General features: G+C 36.7%; 3 protein-coding genes across 3 annotated transcripts in view; all 3 read right to left on the bottom strand.

Annotated features, from left to right (window-relative positions):
* The window catches only part of LOC103509891, a 36367-nt gene extending 31497 nt beyond the window's left edge, over positions 1–4870 (bottom strand). The window contains exon 1 of the mRNA XM_026824094.1: positions 4780–4870. Coding sequence (XP_026679895.1) covers positions 4780–4851 — 72 coding nt within the window. The 5' untranslated portion in view covers positions 4852–4870. The remainder of the gene's footprint in view (positions 1–4779) is intronic.
* A 3331-nt stretch (positions 4871–8201) lies between these two features.
* On the bottom strand, positions 8202–10084 carry LOC113467735. Its single transcript, XM_026824093.1, has 3 exons — positions 10023–10084; positions 9436–9589; positions 8202–9078 (listed from the first exon to the last, which is right to left on the bottom strand). The coding sequence occupies exons 1-3, from the start codon at positions 10082–10084 to the stop codon at positions 8860–8862; spliced, it is 435 nt and encodes a 144-aa protein (XP_026679894.1). The 3' UTR covers positions 8202–8859.
* A 7126-nt stretch (positions 10085–17210) lies between these two features.
* Positions 17211–19564, bottom strand: LOC103509888 (general transcriptional corepressor trfA-like; the record flags this gene model as incomplete). The annotated part of the gene is made up of 4 exons (XM_026824092.1): positions 19403–19564; positions 18803–19040; positions 17673–17737; positions 17211–17258 (listed from the first exon to the last, which is right to left on the bottom strand). Coding segments are annotated over exons 1-4 (492 nt in total), but the record flags the coding sequence as incomplete, so codon positions are not given.
* Between the last annotated feature and the right edge of the window lie 675 nt (positions 19565–20239).

Raw genomic sequence — 20239 nt, 5'->3', positions numbered from 1 at the left:
GTTCACGGACACGGAAAGTATGTAAGTTCACAGACACAGGGACACACATTTTTAGAAAAATATCCGAGTATCGTTTGGGAGAATACCAAACTGAAGAATAGAACATCAAAAGCAACACCAAGTTACTCCGCAAGAACTCACTCAAGTGGACCTAATTATCGTCGTGCCGATAGAAGAAAAATGTGGACCGCGGTATCAAATTATCATATCAAGAAAGAAGTCATCTCAATTGAGAATCTCCTCTGAACCATGATTCGTGAATCTTGAACCAGAGAAAACAACAGATTTGGGTATGTGTACTAGAGACATCAAACAGGGTCCAAAGTCCACTTGACGATTTGAATGACAAATGCGATTTGAGAAAGTAACCTGTTGCATATGGACGGTAAATTTTTCTCAACTTTACTGTCAGGTTACCTTGATAACATAGATTCAGCACGTCGATCAATATCGATCGACGCGACGCGACGAGCTGAATCTACTCGTATGTTATCGAGGCAGTGTGGACGGTTCAGCCGGCATCGATCGACAACCGGTCGACTATGTGTGGACACACCTTTACTGGGCTGACTGACTTCAACCTTGCTACAACCTACAATTGTGTTTCTTGGATGACTATGCGATGGCTTATAAAAAATTGTGCGCTTACATAATAATTACGAATCACATTTTAATTAGTTAAGGTCATTAACAGCTCTTCAAAACCAAACCAGGAAAACATCCAATTAATATTCCACCTGAGGGCTTGAATGCGGTTAACACGACGGTATTTAATCTCACGTGGTGCATCGCTTCATCTTTCACTGAATTCCCCTCATGCCGCGGGATTTGAACTTGGCAAGGTCATTCAATGGCCTTGAACGTGACCATTAACTTTCAATTTATCACCTGGTATTATGATCAGCAAGTTATTTATATGACGATTGTGTCCAATATTGTATTGTAATACAGCACAGGTCAATGAAGGAAGGCGATGTAGAAGTACAAACATGCAGCTTGCTTCTGCATTGGAAATTTGTGTTCTTACTATGTAAACTTTTATTGCTTTATGATTTATCATCGAAGCTCTTATGTTTGTTTTGGTAAATAAATTTATCAATGGGAGAGTAAAATCTGTTTCTATAGTACTCCATGGAATAAAAGTAATATTATAAAGGAAACATTAGGAAAGCCTTATCAGGAAGAAACAAGAATATTGTAAATACACGGAATTATGTACAACAAAATCTGGTAGAAACGTACTCGTCATACATTACCTATGTATGTATGTATGTATGTACGTACATATACCTATTAGGTACCTATGTAGGTATGTACGAATATAATTTGGACATTTTTTCCTGTCTCTACATTTTGTCATGTCCAGCTCATTTTAAACAGTCTCAGGTCAAACCAGATCAACAACCACAGTCTCACGTATTCATGACTAGGATAATGGACAGCGACATTGTTTGGTGCCGTACCAACATGAACAATACCCACATGAGATCCAAAGCGGCACAATTACCTCCATGCAGTAACATTGTCTCCAAAATAAACCAAATTGCAGTCAATGTATGGCTAATTATTTGAAAAACTCCGAGTACACATTGCAATTTTCGGTGTATTACCGAATGCATGTTCTAATGAAGAGCTCAATTAGAGAAATGCAGGAGCGTTTTCAGTGATTTTGACGTTCCCTGGGCTTTTAAAACTACAGTCTCATGCCGATCCTTACATCATATAAGATGGGATGAAGTGCCCACAACATACTTTGCTTATTACGCTGACCGCGGTATCACATACCATCTTATGCTCAGCACTCATGCTCAGACTGAGAGTTTTTGCACATCCACCAATTCATTGAGAAATTGTCAGACAGTCTGAGAGTGAGTGGCGGAAAAATGTAGAGACCTATGGTCTGTCAGACCGTCTGAGAGATCTATTTCTCAATCTTTTTCCGCCACACACGTTCCTACTGTCTGACAGAATTGCAGGGTGTGAACCAGGAAGGCTTAGGATTTATTAAAATTTTGACGGGCAAAAATTTTGTCGCCGGCCCTGCTTTGTTCCGTTCTCCCCATTAGGTACCATTTTGGTTCTAATGGGGCACTCAATGAAATGATTGCAAAGATAAAGAAATTAAGAACGAAAAATGTAGCATGGAAAAAAAGGATCGGTATTGCACAAGACGTACATAATTATGTCTTCCAAACATGCCACACAGAAATTTGTGAATATCTTCTTTTATACTGGGTGTTGGTGTGATATTTTGTAACAAGAATGACTCAACGTTTTTCAGCTGTTGACAGTTTGAAGTTTGCCATTGTCGTGTATAGTCCAAAAATGACGTCTAAGCCTAAGCTAAGCTCATGTTTGTTAGCGAGTTTAATATATTCCTACGGACAATTATTTTGGAGTACCTAGTGGATGTCCTATAATTCCTGTAGGTATTTCATGTGTGAGTTTAATATATTCCTACGGACAATTATTTTGGAGTACCTAGTGGATGTCCTATAATTCCTGTAGGTATTTCATGTGTCCTATTAGTGTGATTTCTCCTGATTTCATTCTTGATTTTTTTAATGATGTGTGTATTAATGTTGAAGTGTTCGCAATATCATTCTACAGGGTGATTGTGTTGTATGTGACGCGATGGTTGGTTACCGTGAAAGTCCGCGATAGAACCTGAGGTTTACCAGTGAATTTCTGGATTTACCAACCTACAACTTACCTAACCTGATTATACAAATTTCAAGATTTACTTTACACGTAATTTCCTTATTTATCCATGCTTGATATCAACGCGGTGCTATAGACATCTCCACTATTATTGGTGGAGATGCCAGTTTCCCTTGTCTTGGGAATACGGAGTTTCAGGTTTTGTAGATACTCTAAAATGGTTTACGGATTCAAGAAAAAACATCTGGCCTAAACTCCAGGATAGTGTTCTAGGGTTTCCTGTTCGATACCCGAAAATAGGATTTTCTCCATATCGAAGTATGGGACAAACAGGGGGTGTAATAGAACCTAATGTCACTCCGCACACAAGAATTTCGTCAGAAAAGATACAAATTTAAATGTAATGTCATGGGAAAAACAGTCTAGAACCTAGAATAATAAAATAAACCAACACAAGTCTTATGTTATATGTTATAACAACAATACGTACATCAAGTACTTGATGGGCTACGAAAGACTACTAGAATAAGACATGTCACTTGTACAATACTCAATAGCACTTCAGTCTATAATCATGTCGACTAAAGTTCAATAACTTGTGCCAGAGATAATGACTTGAGATGGATTTAGATGGTAATCATTGCAGAATATAGAGATGGTACTCTTGTGGTACTCTTTACGCGACCACTGCTTTTACATTGGGTATCGCGAGGAATAATCAGTGACGGAAACACGGAACATACCGAGGATTAAAGGCTGGGACCATAAACTTCACGTTTAACTCTTGAAGCAATTTGATTGGATAAAAAGTTTGAAATCAACCAACCAGATTGCTTCATCCAGGAGTTAAACTTGAAATAAGTTTAAACACTGGTTGTGGTCCCGGCCGTTCGGGACCACATTTCAGTTTAACTCTGGGAGCAATTTGATTGGCTAAAGAGTTCGAAATCAACCAATTAGATTGCTTGAACCAAGAACTAAGTTTAAACTCCTGGCAATGGATGAGTTGAGGCTTTAGAAGAGTTTAGCATTTACAAGATATTGACTCCAATGTCGCGTTAGTCGTTACCCACCGAGACCACAAAACTATAAACATTATCTTTATAGATAACATAAATAGTTACACGGTGGTGAATACATTTCTTCGGCTTAGCTTCGATTAGACGATCCGTAAATTGTGGGACCGCACTGATTTTAATGGTTAGACACATAGGTATATCAATTCTATGCACTAAGAGCACATAGGTAAAGTACTTGGAAAGGTAAAAATACCTTGAAAAGTCCCCTCACAATAGTGATGATGAGCCAATTGAATTTTCTAAATTGCTTGTAGCTCTTACTACCCAAAAGTAAGATAGGGTCAGATGACTAGTTCCCCATAGAGGTGACCCGACCCATGCTCCCATCCAACCATTTCCCAGATGCATTAGGGCAACACGAACTTAAACTAAATTAAAAGAACTGGTTACCCCTTAAAAAAAGAACTGCTTGACTTTCAGCTCCTGCAATATAAAGGTCTAAACTATTTTCAAATGATTAAAGAAAAGAGTGTCGTGCAAAAGGAAGTCCGGCCTGGCAATTTGTATAAAGTAAACCGGACAAGATGCTCCCAAATACTGACACAAAATGGTTTGCCGAACATACCGGATCTCGTAATTGAGACTGACCCTTACAAAACAACATGTACCTACTTATCCCGATGTTCGTAGCTTTTTAGAGACCTCTAAATGTGTATTCAATGGGAAAAGAAAACAAAGGTAAGAATACATGTTTTACCTGGAACTAAAAACTTGGTCAAAATTAGTACTGAGTACTGACTCACGAGTCTCAACCCGGAGGTGCTGAGTTGGAAATCCAGACCGGGCGGAAATTTTCTGATCAAACTTTTCCTTTCCCGGATAGGCATGGGTGTGAAAAAGGAAAAGAGCACAAACAATGACAATAATTATCCTAATGTAGGTATCTTCTGGTATAGGTACCAATATTGACATACTTGAAGAAACACATGATAAGAGAGGTCCTTTACCTCTGGAAAAAGAAGATGCTACCATCAAGCAATCAATAAAATATTTTATAATACATTTTTGAAGAAATAAAATAAAAACCATTTTGTCTTACCTGTAAATACGGGTTGTACGAATTCCCTCGATTTGTCGAGTTGTGTCGTCTGGGATTATGAACCGTCTCCATAGCAACGAAAAAGATCGCACATCGATGTACGAATTCCCTCGATTTGTCGAGTTGTGTCGTCTGGGATTATGAACCGTCTCCATAGCAACGAAAAAGATCGCACATCGAAAAAATAAACAAATAATCAAAAACCAAGAAGACACCTTGAAGAAGACATCGTCAATACTAACGTCTGCTCGAGGCAGTCACACATGAGCTAATGAATCTCCGAACCCTGGCTCTCTAGTCTACAGACTAACCGCAAGACTTGGAGAAGCCAGAAGAGAGAGAGAGAATTGTCTCGGAGAGTGAGAGAGAGAGATTTGTTGCCTGAAGAGAGGTTTAGAATTTAGGAAGTTCCATAAAGTGAGTTTTATTGGTCTGTGGTACTCTGTGTATGGATATGATAACCGCTTCGGTGGAACGTTCGTAGTTCCTAATAAAGGATTGACTTAGGACAGGATTACTTTTTCCGGCTTCAGATTGACTAGATTTGTGCAAAGTCTGCATGGATTTGGATAGTTGAACCAACTCCATAGGAACTAGTCAGTATATTAGGCAGCATGTAACTATGACTGTATTTAGCTTTGAAAGGAATAACAATAATAATATCGTACACTGGAAGAATCATAGCCAACCGACTTTAAGTAATGTGGTGTCGCTCAAGTTGAGCGGCTCAACGAAGCCTGAAAATCCAAACCTATGAAAAATTCGGTGAGGCCGGCATCACAAAGAAAAGATTGATGCAAGGTGGTACTCTGTGTATGGATATGATAACCGCTTCGGTGGAACGTTCGTAGTTCCTAATAAAGGATTGACTTAGGACAGGATTACTTTTCCCGGCTTCAGATTGACTAGATTTGTGCAAAGTCTGCAAGGATTTGGATAGTTGAACCAACTCCATAGGAACTAGTCAGACGGCTATCAGTATATTAGGCAACATGTAGGAACTACCTATGACTGTATTTACCTTTGAAAGGAATAACAATAATAATATCCTGCACTGGAAGAATCATAGCCAACCGACTTTAAGTAATGTGGTGTCGCTCAAGTTGAGCGGCTCAACGAAGCCTGAAAATGTGAAAATCCAAACCTATGAAAAATTCGGTGAGGCCGGCATCACAAAGAAAAGATTGATGCAAGAATAGTGGTCACTGCGCTCGCCTTGCACGCGGGAGACCCGGGTTCGATTCCCGGCGGGGTCAAGAAATTTGTATCATGCAAATGATTGATTCCGTGACTGGCTGTTGCGGGGCCCACTCAGCCTCGTGAGGAAAATGAGTAGCTATGACATATAAATGCGCATAGCGACCGGTGCCAGCATGGTAGGTAAACATTGGATGTTAGGATTATTGAGATATTGGGAAAAATCCTACAATGCTGCAGTGAGCACCAAAGTTGTGACATAATAACACAAAGAAACAGCATTTACATTGTAATAATAAAGGAAGGACGGACTAAAAATTGCGATTTACCCAGAGGGCCATCGAGAGATGTATTTTGGGAATTACTAGGATCATGGGCGTATCCAGCATCGGGTTTGGGGGGTCAAGAAATTTGTATCAAGCAAATGATTGACTCCGTGACTGGCTGTTGCGGGGCCCACTCAGCCTCGTGAGGAAAATGAGTAGCTATGACATATAAATGCGCATAGCGACCGGTGCCAGCATGGTAGGTAAACATTGGATGTTAGGATTATTGAGATATTGGGAAAAATCCTGCAATGCTGCAGTGAGCACCAAAGTTGTGACATAATAACAGAAAGAAACTGCATTTACATTTTTTTTTTTTTAATCAGACTAAATCCGCATTGCCTGAGGTCTGACCATGTGATGAGTGGTTGCAGCAAAGTAGTAAACTTCAAACTAGCAACCTACAGGCTGAAAATAGCCCAACTTATTTACTGACATTAAGTTCAGACATAGACAATTCTACGCCAGTATTACAAAACAATTTATTTTTATTTAACCGGGCGGGAGTCGAAATACCTAAAACAAAAAGTTAATAAAAGAACAACTTTCATTTAGGTTTGCGGAGCGCCTGGTAATATGTTAGATATGCAATGTGCTCTTTTTGATTCGCTGTAGTTATTCTGGTAGGAAGGTAGGTAGGTAATTTATATATTCTACTTATACATTACTTGGGTAGCTACCTATAGTATCCTTGATGAGTACCTATACTGGACTATAAAGTTCATAACATTCTTACCTATGACAAACAAAACTAGTCTCAATGGTTGTATAAAAATCTTTGAACAGTAGGTACCTATGCGAATATTTAGAATCACTCACAACTGTACTTTTATGGGGCTGATTAGTATCAGTAGATCTGTACGTCTAATTGGAGATTCTGAATTTTACGTTCTAAAACAATGCTCTTTGGACATCGACGTCCTTTTTATACATTTTCAAGTATCAGATCGGTGTAAAACTTAAAGACAAATATAACTACCATGAAATAAACAAGTAGACTTAGTAAAGTATCTACCTACTAGGATAGGTAATACCTACGTACCTAATATTGAATTGACTGGTAGATTCATTCTAAGGAAAACAAATTTATTTTATTTATTTATTTTAAAATCTTGCCATTAAAAATAAATAAGGAACATCATCTGCTCGGGGAAATTGCTATTGGAAAACAAGAAGATGATTCCATCAGCAATACATACGTTCCACATTGCTTAGGTACTACCATACACTTTTCAGTTGCAGGAATACGTAGGACACTATGTATTTGTATACCCTACAATTAAAATAACAAATGGCAAACAGTAGCATGAATTACCTATGGCTGTCAATTTATCATAGTAGTGTAGAATTGGCCCCAGGGGGCGCCCTAGAAAATATTAATGATCGCGATGTCCAGTATGTTAACGGGAAAGTGGAAAAATTGAACAATGAAGTAGGTAAGTTGGTAAGAACAACATTTTTGAACGCATTATGCAGTCGAATGATGACACAAGTAAGTAGACCCACTTATACCTTAATTTCCCTTTTCGTTATTTTCTTTTTATCCTAGGGTATTTCGATTTCCTGTTCCTCCTAGAAGTTATTTGCTATTTTAGCTTCAGCATACCTTAGTAGGTATTTATAAACACTGTGTAAAAACCTTCAGGAAATGGATGGGCAACACACAACACACAGGAAGATATCTAATGGAATTTACACCATTTCCAATCTCGAACTTCTCTTCCATTGCAACTCAGAACTCATACATCACTATCCTCAACAACTGATACCATTTCCTAACAATACTGCCAAATTCCTCAGCTCTATCAAACGTCCAGGATCTACGTGAGTGATACAAATGCAATTTTAATAGCCACACGCATCACATGGGGGACTATCTTTTTAAAATCATTACATAGGTTATTTAATTGGAGTATTCATTTTAGATACCTAGGTCCGGTATCTTACCAGTGTCTAGAATCGCGATTAAAATCAGGATTAGATTCCTATCACAATTCTATCCCGATTCTAGACTGACACCACCTGATTCTGTTTAGGTCGTGGTTTCATTGGATGCCAATTTCTAATCTTGCAACTTCGCGTCGTGTCGTATGAATCTTTGTATCTGGTTATGTGGTTACTTTAGTGCTTTCTGGCTACATTAAAGTCCTTTCCCTGTACGAAAAAAAGGTGTTTTCTTGAATCCATTGAACCCGACCAATCTGGATTCGAAAGTCCCCGAGGGGATCCCTTGGATTCACTGGATTTGGATTTTGAAAAGACTTTTTTGTGTCAAAATGAATCCGGATTCGACGGATTTATAGAATTCAGAAAAAACCTCTAATGTAACCAAATATATTACATAGAGATCAATATCCTCAATTCGACCGCGCGACGACGCGACGGTGCCATGCAGTAGGACGTTTCAAGACTAGAAATGCGTATCCAATGGAACTACGGCCTTAAGGTGAGTCCATACATAGGCGACCGGCCGTTAATCGACATATGTAGATTGATGATCGATTGACGGCCGTCGACAATGTGTGGACACGCCTTCGAAAATGGTGACAAAGTCATGTCAAGAATCATCGTCTTCAAAGTCATAGCTCCGGTCCACAGCGTCCATGATGTTCTGATATATCCCGGGTTCGAATCCCGAGAATGCCGACCTTCCAGTCATGTGACGTGTTATGAATGGTTCGTCGTAGTCAGCGGGGATTTTCTCGTTGAAGTAAGTGTAGCGGGCAAAATAGATGGCGGCGAATGTCGAGTAGAGAAGAATGGCAACAGTGGCCAACTGAAAAACGAGGGGGGGGGGGAATAGATTTAATTATTTTAGTTACAGATATGAGGGTTCGATTCACTCTCGAGGGAAACTTTATCTTAAAACAGATAAATATTCGTCCTCAAAACCAGCCTGGTTGGTTAGCTTGACTATGGTATCGCGTCTGCCTTGTAAGCGCTAGGCTAGTGGAGCGGATTTTATCCTGAACGGATAATGTTCGTTCTCGGAACGGTTGGCTTTCTCCTATCCTATCCTCTTTCTCTCTTTGATTTTGAACAATAAAATCATAGACAACCTTGACAGTTACAGTTTCCCCTATGAAACCTCTTAAAAAAATAATAATACTATTAAATAAATAAAAATACTTACCTGGAATACAGCCCAGAAAATGTAGGAGCCCTCATTGATAATGAACTCGTAGTAATTGTTATGGGGAAATCCAAGGAACAGCCTGGCTACCTGGCTGAAAATAGACCACAAAACAAAGACATTATTATCAATAAGTGCACAAATAGAAGATGATCTATTTTAAGCTTGCAAAATACATAATTTCGTAATATTTTCTTTCTGAATTAAGATCTTTTTCTGCAAATACCTAATTTTAGCAAGGATATCTTATCTAGAAAATCCTCGCAATAGTCACTTGGTCTAATAGGTATTTACCTTTCTTGAAAAGAAGGAACTCTATTTTACTCATATTATTTACCTATCTTCATTACAGAATCAGTGGTACAGAGGTACTAGCATTATACGGATATATTTCTTCTTCAAATAAGCAAATAAAACAATTAAACCAGACTGCAATAGTCCCGTTACCCATGGCGATCTTGAAAACCGATAGACGTTGTTCCCTTTTGTTTAACGATTAATTTTTTATGCAATCAGACTCATACATCTCGGATTACCACCTCGGCCATTATAAAATTTAATGTTTTAATTGTTGTAACTTGAATTGCCCTCCAGGGAGAGTCATTAGCAGAATCGTGACCCCATTAGCGGGGAACGTGTTCTTCATCATATTAGCATTGAAATGGTTAACGAAAAAATTCAAAGTCCATAAAAGTTTATGATGCATAGTGCTATTAGATAAGTGGTCATTGAGTTGCGTCCCATGAGAGTTATTGGTATCGAACCAGCGGACACCTATAGAAAAAAAACAACAAAACCCAAAAAAAAAAAAAAAAAAAAAAAAAAAAAAAAAAAAAAAAAAAAAAAACGAACTTGGGCACTGCAGAGACTGCACTTAATAAAAACCACACTCATATAAATTACAAAATGTAATTAAAATGGAATGAACAGTTATTTGAAACACAATGGTTGATCATGAATCAAAATAATTTGCTTCACAATCAATATGTTTCCATGTTCGATGTTTGTATAGATGTGTAAATAATTCAATATCAATATTGAGTTCGATCTGGTATGATATACATACAGGGTGGTTGATCAAGCTCACAAAAGATGTTAACTCGGACACCATTAGTGACCAGGAACACAATCAGAGTTTGGACTTTGTTTAACTAACTCTTGGATTGAACAATCTAATTGGTTGATTTCAAACTTTTTAGTCAATCACATAATCACATTGCTTAATCCAAAAGCTTCAACTTCGATGTGATCATGCCCATAAGCAAATTGTAACCAAGTCATCAATAAATAGTTATAAATTTAACACATCATACCTACCTGCAATAGCTAGCTTGATCATATAAATTTGTAAACGTACGAGTACCTACTCCTACTAGGTAGTAAGTCTGATGATAGTGAGAGGTAGTTTATTATCTATTTTCTAAAAATTTAAATTTTTGTAACCTTAATTGTACTTTAGTGTTCTGAATGAGAAATAAAATGATAAAGATAATATTCATGTAGGTATTAGTCCTTTTTAATTGAGCCTCGAGGGAAAAATTCAAAGTGCTTCATCAAAATAGACTAAAGTAAAGAAATATACCCTGTATCTTACTATCACTAATTGTAACTGGACAAATAGCATATTCAGTATATTGAACGCTATAACTAAAGATTTTATGGATACCATATCGTAGTATCACTGTTTGAGAGATGAGTTTTTCTTCATTTGGTTGGAATAGTTCGTTTATTAGGGGAAAGAAAATCACATCATAATATTTAATAATGGAGGAGTTTGCAAATGGGTAAACATTATAAATAAAAGGTCGATTCCTATGTAAAAAGTTGGGAAAACTCCGAAAAAATAACTATGTGTCCTATAATTCCTTCTTCCATTGTTCCATGATTCGTCAATAACTATGCATACAATATTACAAGTATTGTAAAATCTTTTATGGAATAGCTATTAGCTACAGATTGATAGTTTGAACTTTAGAGCATCATTGAAATTGATCTTTAACGAATAAGTAAAAAACGAAATCATGTCTTCACTACATCACCCTGTATCCTGAAATTTTAAACATTCCAATTTATTTTGACATTTAAAGAAGTGCATTTTTGTCAATCCTCAGATGATACTTAAGATGTACCGCAAAGGTTTTACCCATCGTTATGGCTAACGTTTAACGTATGAGTACGAATTGGGTTTCAAATTTCAGCGGAACGTATTTGATTTCAGATAAATAGATTGTCAACTTTGATGGACAAATCAGGATTAAAATGTAATAAGTCATCTGAGAGACGGGTGTCATAAACCATCCCATCATGCAAATATGTCACTTTTATTCTCAAGTGTTTGAACTCTGTCCATTGAACTTGAGGCCAACTCAAGCTCAAGACCCAGATTACTCAGACGAATTTTTCTTCACCAGCTTAATTGATAATCAATAATTCACCAGTGCTTATTTTGTAGATCCTCAGACCCAAGGTTCAACTCGTGGCCGGGGCGAAATTTTCTGACGCTTCTTGACAAGTATATAGATGAATATTGATATTTTACAAATAAAACTTGGGAAATTTACAAAGACTCGTTTCTAAATTTCAGAATTTCATCCGGCAGATAGGTATTTACCTACGTCTACCTATCAGGTAGACAAAATAATTATATCATGTAGATTTCAGGCTGATATTATGTAAGATTATCTTTCAAATTAAATAAGAAGAAACTCCACATTTGAGGAAGATGTCCACCTCCAAATGATGAGTTCATTAATAAATTTAATTCCAGATGAATGACCATCTTTAATTGCTTCACATATGTAGGTATTAATACCAAGCTACCTGTATTCCTATACTTAGTAGAGTCTACTATAATTACATAGGTTCCCATGATCATTGACCACCCGGCTTGTACCTAATTTCTGGTTTAGTAGTCACTAGTTACAGACTTTGGGATTGAAATGTTTAGAACTATGTTGATTTGATGATCCAGGACACTTTTACGAATCCCAGGAACTATTAAAATCGTCCATATTCTTGAATCTTATTTTAACATGAACAAGTTGCAACACTATTGTTGTTGAGAATGGTAAAATGGACAAGAAAATTGACTTTCATCTATAGGGTACATTTTATAAGAGCGTATGCCTTGACATGTTGATGTAAATGCAAAATGCAGTTCTAAATGGTACGAAATTATGGGTAGATAAGAAAACAGACATAGGAAAGGAACAAACTAAGTAAGTACCCAAGTGTGACTTCTACATCTGAATTACGACATATTGTGTGGTGTATGAAATGTGAAATTACCAACCTCGTGGAGAATTATACAACTTTTTCTTTCAGTCATTCAATAGATCTAATGGAAGTAGATAGAAAGCTCACTGAGATCAAATAGTTTGAATCTATCTATAACTTGTTTCTCACACAAACCCAAGATGTTCCTGTGCACTCCTACAATGTCTCTATAACACAGATAAACACGATATTCAAGTTTTTTATCCAGCATTATTTCACTTCTTAGAGGAGGTTTTACGTGAATTCCTAGTCTCTATAACACAGATAAACACGATATTCAAGTTTTTTATCCAGCATTATTTCACTTCTTAGAGGAGGTTTTACGTGAATTCCTATAGGTACATGAATGGAATGAATCAATATTGCAAATGATGTTTCATTATGAGCACGTTGAATCCACAAGGACCAGTTTGACCAGCGACAATCAGATGTGAAATGCAAAACAGAAATAAAATATAATATATAGAAATAAATATTGGAATGTGTACAGTAATACAGGGGTTTGTGCCAAGGACCACGGGGTTTGTAAGCCAAAGATCACGGGTTTGTAACCCAGACGGGGACTATTAAGGAGGTAGGTAGATAGATGCCTATTATTAGCGGTTTCAATATTTATTTCATTTGAATAAATATGGGATATGACCAATGGACAATTGGACATAGTAAAAGAGGTAGGATAAACATGTTACAGATAGTTTGATCTCAGTGAGCTTTCTATCTACTTCCCTTAGATCTATTGAATGACTGAAAGAAAAAGTTGTATAACTTTTTTAAAACCCTCATCCAAATTTAAGTAAGTTGCCAAAACTGAATATTGAGATTCAGTATAGGTATAAAGGGAATCTCTTATGTTTGTATTCTACCTATTTACTATTGTGTAATGTATCTACCTTTTCAATAGAAAAATAGAATATTCCCAGCTTTTACTGCTGCCAAAATGAGACTGAAAAGTCCCTTTACTCCCGCAGTCTAAACAAGGTATTATTTTCCTCTCTCACTGCAAAGTTACTAACTACAAAGGATATGAAATAGACTAACTAGAACTCAGATGCTATGATGCCATTCTTCCAGGTAGAACTCATGCATTGTATATTTTTTGCAATGATAGCAATATTGTAAGCAAGTAATGTTCTAAACTGGTAATCCTTGGCTTCACATTATTGACCCAGGTTCTTATCTGTTATCATTCCCTCGTTATGTAGTCACTTTCTTTAAATGAAAGTGCTCTCCGCGCAGTTCAAGTTTTAGGATTCGGTTCGCGATGTTGATTCTGGTTTTTGTGCTCGAATCTTCGCTTTGCCGTGCTATGGTTTATTGTTGAAACTTGTCTGAGAAATGCTTTTAATTCGATGCCAACAGTAACATGTCAGGATACCAGGTTACACATAACAGCATGGCTATCAGTCGAGATGTTGTGTGAAGTGGTAATCGTCCTGTTTGTGATTGATGTTTCGACTAGTTTGTTTCTAGGGAAAGAACGTGAAGGGGGATAAATGTTGCATTACAGTCATGTTCTGGTGAACAGTTACGTACTCCTAGAGTGAGGCTAGTTCTAGATAGACTTTTGAACGATATAAATCACTGACTTGCTCAATATACGAATAGATGTTACGGATGTCCCAAAATGGGAGACACTATGCTTTCTTGTTAGGAATTAGAACGCAATGAAGACATTATGGAAACTACAAAACAACATGAGGAATCTAATACAGATGTACGAGTATACCCATAAATTTATAATGTCATATTGCTTGTATCTGAACAAAAGTGAGCTTGGCACATCCACTAATAATGTAGAATTGGTGGATGTGCAAAAACTCTCATTAAGGTACAATATTAATGTGATGGTTATGTCGATATTTCCTAGAATTTATAGGTAAAGTTTTGATTTAGGCATTTTAGGCAGGTATTTTTAAAAATACATAATTTTATTATTATTTATTAACCATATATGTATACGAGTGGATCTATAGACCGCCAGTTTTCGTGGTTTGGAAAAACAAATCGAAAATTATTCAACTGGAACAGATTATCTGACAAGGAGAGGAAATATCTGTCAATCTGGACTCATTTGAAGAAGATTTGAACCTGACTTCTGTTTTGTGGTTTCGTCAATTTGTCAACAAACTTGTCTCCAATTTTTCAATAGTGAATATTAATGTGCTCATCTTATTTGATTTTTTGTTCTACTGTGGTCAGATTGTGTCTCGAAGCCGCTTATATTATTGACAGATTTGTAACAAAAACAATTACCTATTATAAAACCCTTGATGTACAACAGTGCGCAATGCAAATTCACATTTTATTTCATCACAAAGTTTGTAGGTAACATTATAACAAGGGGTTAAAGAGTTTGTCTCAATATTTTTTGGCTTTTTTTGAACCTCTTGAACAGTTGACAACAGTTAGCTTAACGTGCACTTTAGTACCTAAATGAGAACAAATCTTGTTTCAAACAATAAATAAATAATGTGAAGATACTCGTACTCAAGATCCACTATTGTCACAGTGACAAATTGACGTAGGTTTGGTTACAAGAAATAGGTGCCTCCACGAACGTGGCAGAAAGAAGAAGAAGAAGGAGAAGCAGAAGAAGAACAAGAATACGTAGTGCTGGAATTAAATATTTGAACACCACGCCAGAAGTCAGCTACTATTTGAACGTGAGGTCAGGGAACGGTAATGGAATTATTAGCTCGTCTTTAGAGTATTAGGTTACCTATTCTTCCAAGTCCACTCCAAATGGTTCTGATGCCAGAACAATATGGTGTATTACCGGTATATTACCGTGAACCTATTATCTTGCACCGCTTAGCGGTTGATTAGATCGGTTTTGGTTTGAGTGATTATTTTTGCCACCCATACCGGAGCGACAACTTTAGATTGTGTTTCTAGCCATCTTTGAATTCCCATCACTTGTCATTCTTTCGTATAAGTATGCAGGAACTTCTTTCTAACAAAGTTTTTGCTTTGTGGTAAAATTTCCGTTTCAAAAAGTGTTTCGGTATTTGTAGGACACTATTCAATAAAATAAATAAATAATAGATATTGAATCAACATCCATCAAACTATTTCCTAAATAACTCAGTCAGAATCACAACTAAAGAATCAATAAAATCAATCTACAATCTCACGAAAACAAAAAAAAAGGAAGAAAAAAAAAAAAAAAAAAAAAAAAAAACGAACTTGGGCACTGCAGAGACTGCACTTAATAAAAACCACACTCATATAAATTACAAAATGTAATTAAAATGGAATGAACAGTTATTTGAAACACAATGGTTGATCATGAATCAAAATGATTTGCTTCACAATCAATATGTTTCCATGTTTGATGTTTGTATAGATGTGTAAATAATTCAATATCAATATTGAGTTCGATCTGGTATGCAGATGCTATACATACAGGGTGGTTGACCAAGCTCACAAAAGATGTTAACTCGGACACTATTAGTGACCAGGAACACAATCAGAGTTTGGACTTTGTTTAACTCTTGGATTGAACAATCTAATTGGTTGATTTCAAACTTTTTAGTCAATCACATAATCACATTGCTTAATCAACTTCGATGTGATCCTGCCCATAAGCAAATTGTAACTAGGTAAGTTATCAATAAATAGTTATAAATTTAACACATCAGACCTACTTGCAATAGCTAGCTTGATCACATAAATTTGTAAACGTACGAGTACCTACTCCTACTAGTAAGTCTGATGATAGTGAGAGATAGTTTACTATCTATTTTCTAAAAATTTAAATTTTGTAACTTTAATTGTACTTTAGTGTTATGAATGAGAAATAAAATGATAAAGATAATATTCATGTAGGTATTAGTCCTTTTTAATTGAGCCTCGAGGGAAAAATTCAAAGTGCTTCATCAAAATAGACTGAAGAACTATACCATGTATCTTACTATCACTAATGGTAACTGGACAAATAGCATATATTCAGTATTATTCAGTATATTGAACGCTATAACTAAAGATTTTATGGATACCATATCGTATATCGTAGTATCACTGTTTGAGAGATGAGTTTTTCTTCATTTGGTTGCAATAGTTCGTTTATTAGGGGAAAGAAAATCACATCATAATATGTTTAATAATGGAGCAGTTGCAAGTGGGTAAAAATTATGAATAAATGGTCGATTCCTATGTAAAAAGTTGGGAAAAATCCAAATCTGAGGTCAAAACTCCGAAAAAATAACTGTAAAAGGTCAGAAATTCAATTTTTATTTTAAGAGTTCAAATATGTGTGACGTCAGACTTTACGCAGTTGTTTTTTTCGTCCGTGACAATGAGTATCTACGTAGTGTTTTATCATAGTTCAACTCATTATCAAATCATCATACTCCAACACTCAAACATGTAGGCAGACCTGGATCTAGGTAGATTTAGGTTCACACTATTCCCAACGTATTTTATACCTATTCAGCCAGCCTAGTTAGCTTGGTTGTTAATGCATCTGCCTTGTAAGCGCTAGGCCACGGGTGTGATTCCCGCCCGGGGCGGATTTTATCCTGAACGGGTAATGTTTGTTCTCGGATCGGCTGGCTTTATCCTATCCTGTCTTCCTTCTCTCTTCGATTTTAGGACGATAAGACCTTAGCAGTTACAGTACCCTTTGTCAAACCTCTTGAAAAAATTAGTCATTAAATTTCTATTCGACTATTTATTTCCGTAATACTAAAACACCGCCGTTCTTTCTGCCCAATGTTCGTTCTCGGAACGGCTGGCTTTCTCCTATCCTGTCTTCCTTCTCTCTTCGATTTCGGGACGATAAGACCTTAGCAGTTACAGTACTCTCTGTCAAAACTCCTTGAAAAAATTCATACCTATTCGACTATTATTCATTTCCGAAATACTAAAACACCGCCGTTCTTTCTGTCCACAGCACTCTATGTTCTATATCCCTATCTGACCATTCACATGAGAGAGTTGGGCATCAATGTGGAAGAAACGGCGATCATGTCTGCCGTCACTCCATGTGTGGCCATTATAATGCCTCCCATAGCGGGCATCATAGCTGATAAGATAGGAAACTTTAAGGTAAATATCTTTCATTATTGTAATCCTTCGGGGATGCCGCAGTAATTCCTTCAGATTTTTAATCCTTCGAAAGGAATGATAAGTTCACCCCTGTCTGGCATCTTGATAGACTACGCCAGTAGAGGAAAAGGATATACTGACTTCAGGTAATGAAAAAATTAGCGGAAAATATCACAATTAAATCTGAAGAACTACAATAATGTTTTCTTTCTCCTAATGTAATGCTATCTTTCGAAAGCATTACATTAGGAGATTTTAGACGGAAATTCATGTTACTATCTTTCACGAGCTCAGTGTCCACTGTAGACATCAAAGGTAATTTCTCTTGGCATTCTTTCCCACAGGCCTGCATTCTATTTATACGCCGCCCTGAAGCTCATCAGCGGTGCCCTCATGCTTTGCATCAACTTGGAATTCAAAGCCCCGGCTACTAATGTTCTTACAGATGTCATCACGGTGCTGAGAAATATTGAAATGGTCGCACTGTTCATTGCCTGCTTCATTCTGGGTAAGCTAATGTTGCCGACGATATAACTTTAGTACTATTTTTCAACTTATTGTTCCATTGTAAATTTTCATCAGTAAATGGTTTCTTCAAATTAAATTGATCCCAAGGGCAAGGAGAACCTACAATAACTTACAATACGTTACACTGTAAACATCAACAACCGTAGGTATCTGTAAAGTTTACAGATTTCCAAGACTTTCCGAAGACGAGTGAAAGACAAGATTTTTCCGTTGATAGTCTTTTTCGCCGAAAAACACCATGTGTTGATGTCAATGAATTCATATAACTTATTGAGATGTATTAAGTGGAGAACGACATTTGTGACAAGCATTTAAGTACGTATGCTTATTATGACTGTATTTAATTTTCAACATAAACTATCTTATTATCATAAAAATTAAAAAGACAATTGAGATTCACTTATTGAATTTCAATTGTCTCTTTAATTTTCATTTTAATTTGTGAAGATTCTTATCTGAATAATTATTTTTAATAATTATTTTTATTTATTTATTGATATCATTAGGTACGTACCTCGTAACCTTGGACTTCCCGGCTGTGACATGGGCGATAATACTTGATACACGGTAGAATACTGAGCTTGCTGTTGCGGCGGCTGCTGTTGCTGTTGATGATTCATCTGTTGCTGTTGGATTTGCTGTTGCTGTTGAGGTGAGAGTTGCTGTTGCATGTCCGGCGTGGGAGGATTCGAGTATTGGACGTTGGGAGATTGCTGTTGCTGTTGTTGGTTTTGTTGGTGGTTCATGTGCATCTGAAATGTTAAATGTTTACATTCTGCTAATTGTGTTGCTCTTGCCACCAGCCTAGTTAGTATGGAGAGTAGCTAGTTAGTATCAACTTTATCCTAAACAGATAAGGTTCGTTCTCGGAACGGCTGGCTTTCTTCTATCCTGTCCTCCTTCTCTCTTCTCTTTTGAGACGACAAGACCTCAGCAGTTACAGTTCCCTCTGTCAAACCTCTTCAAGTTTTTTTTTTAATAAAGATGAGTGTTTCACCGCCATTTTATTTCCCGGCAATGAAACAAGTGCTACATTAGACACATGTGGTCTGTGTCGTAGGACACATGTGGTCTGTGTCGTAGCATGCCCACTATTTTTCTATTATTTACTAACCTGGTTCTGATGTTGTTCCCACTTCCGCTGGTCCCCGTCCATAGCCTGATTGATAACCCCATGCTCCCCCGCATTCACTATCACATGCTGCCCCTGCTGCACGAAATGCTGCTGCTGCTGCCCCTGCTGCTGCATAGGCATCTGCTTCTGCTGTACATAATGCTGCTGAACCTATACACAAGTCAAGTCAAATGATATATAAAACATTGTGTGGTGAGTCTGCTGCTAAGATATGGCATACGACACATATGGATTTACACAGAACAAAATTTTAAAACGCTATAAATATCAGTGCAGAAGAAAATTATCAAGCGACATTTTTATATCCTGCATACAACCAAAGAGAAAAGATCGGATATGGATGAACAAGTATAGAAAGATAATTGGAATTTTAGAGAATTTGGCACCAAATTTGTAATGAACTTCAAAATATTTATTATGAAGATATGAAAGCTTATGGATAATATATAAACAAATAACTAGAAACACTAGAAACACCATATAACACAATAAACCAACAATACATTGTACCTAACATAAGAAACAGATATGGAAAAAACTATGTACCGCCTATTAAGGTAATCAAATTCATCATTAGGTACTAAATGGAGCTTAAAAGGATATACAATAAGACACGAAATGAAAAAGAAAATACAAATTCACTATCTTTAAAAACAACAATGAAATAGATCAAGAATCTTATATTATAAACGAACGCGAGATCCATTCCACTCCATTCACATTTCACAGTTCACATTTCACACCACTGAATCGCTCTATCTCTAGAACCACAACACCCTAGAAAGCTGAAATTTGGGTAGACATGATTGCTTTTAT

The sequence above is a fragment of the Diaphorina citri genome, unplaced genomic scaffold (assembly GCF_000475195.1).
Source record: "Diaphorina citri unplaced genomic scaffold, Diaci psyllid genome assembly version 1.1 scaffold541, whole genome shotgun sequence".
In the NCBI taxonomy this organism is placed as follows: Eukaryota; Metazoa; Arthropoda; class Insecta; order Hemiptera; family Psyllidae; genus Diaphorina; species Diaphorina citri.
Note: the sequence above shows the minus strand (reverse complement) of the source record. Positions and strands in the feature narration are given on the sequence as shown.

Excerpts from the sequence above, each read along its gene's own strand:
- LOC113467735 (XM_026824093.1), bottom strand. The coding sequence starts at position 10,084 with ATGATGAAGAACACGTTCCCCGCTAATGGGGTCACGATTCTGCTAATG. Across the intron at positions 9,590-10,022 it reads CTAATGACTCTCCCTGGAGG|ATCATCTTCTATTTGTGCAC; the intron begins GCAATTCAAGTT and ends AGCTTAAAATAG. Across the intron at positions 9,079-9,435 it reads TTTTCTGGGCTGTATTCCAG|TTGGCCACTGTTGCCATTCT; the intron begins GTAAGTATTTTT and ends CTCGTTTTTCAG.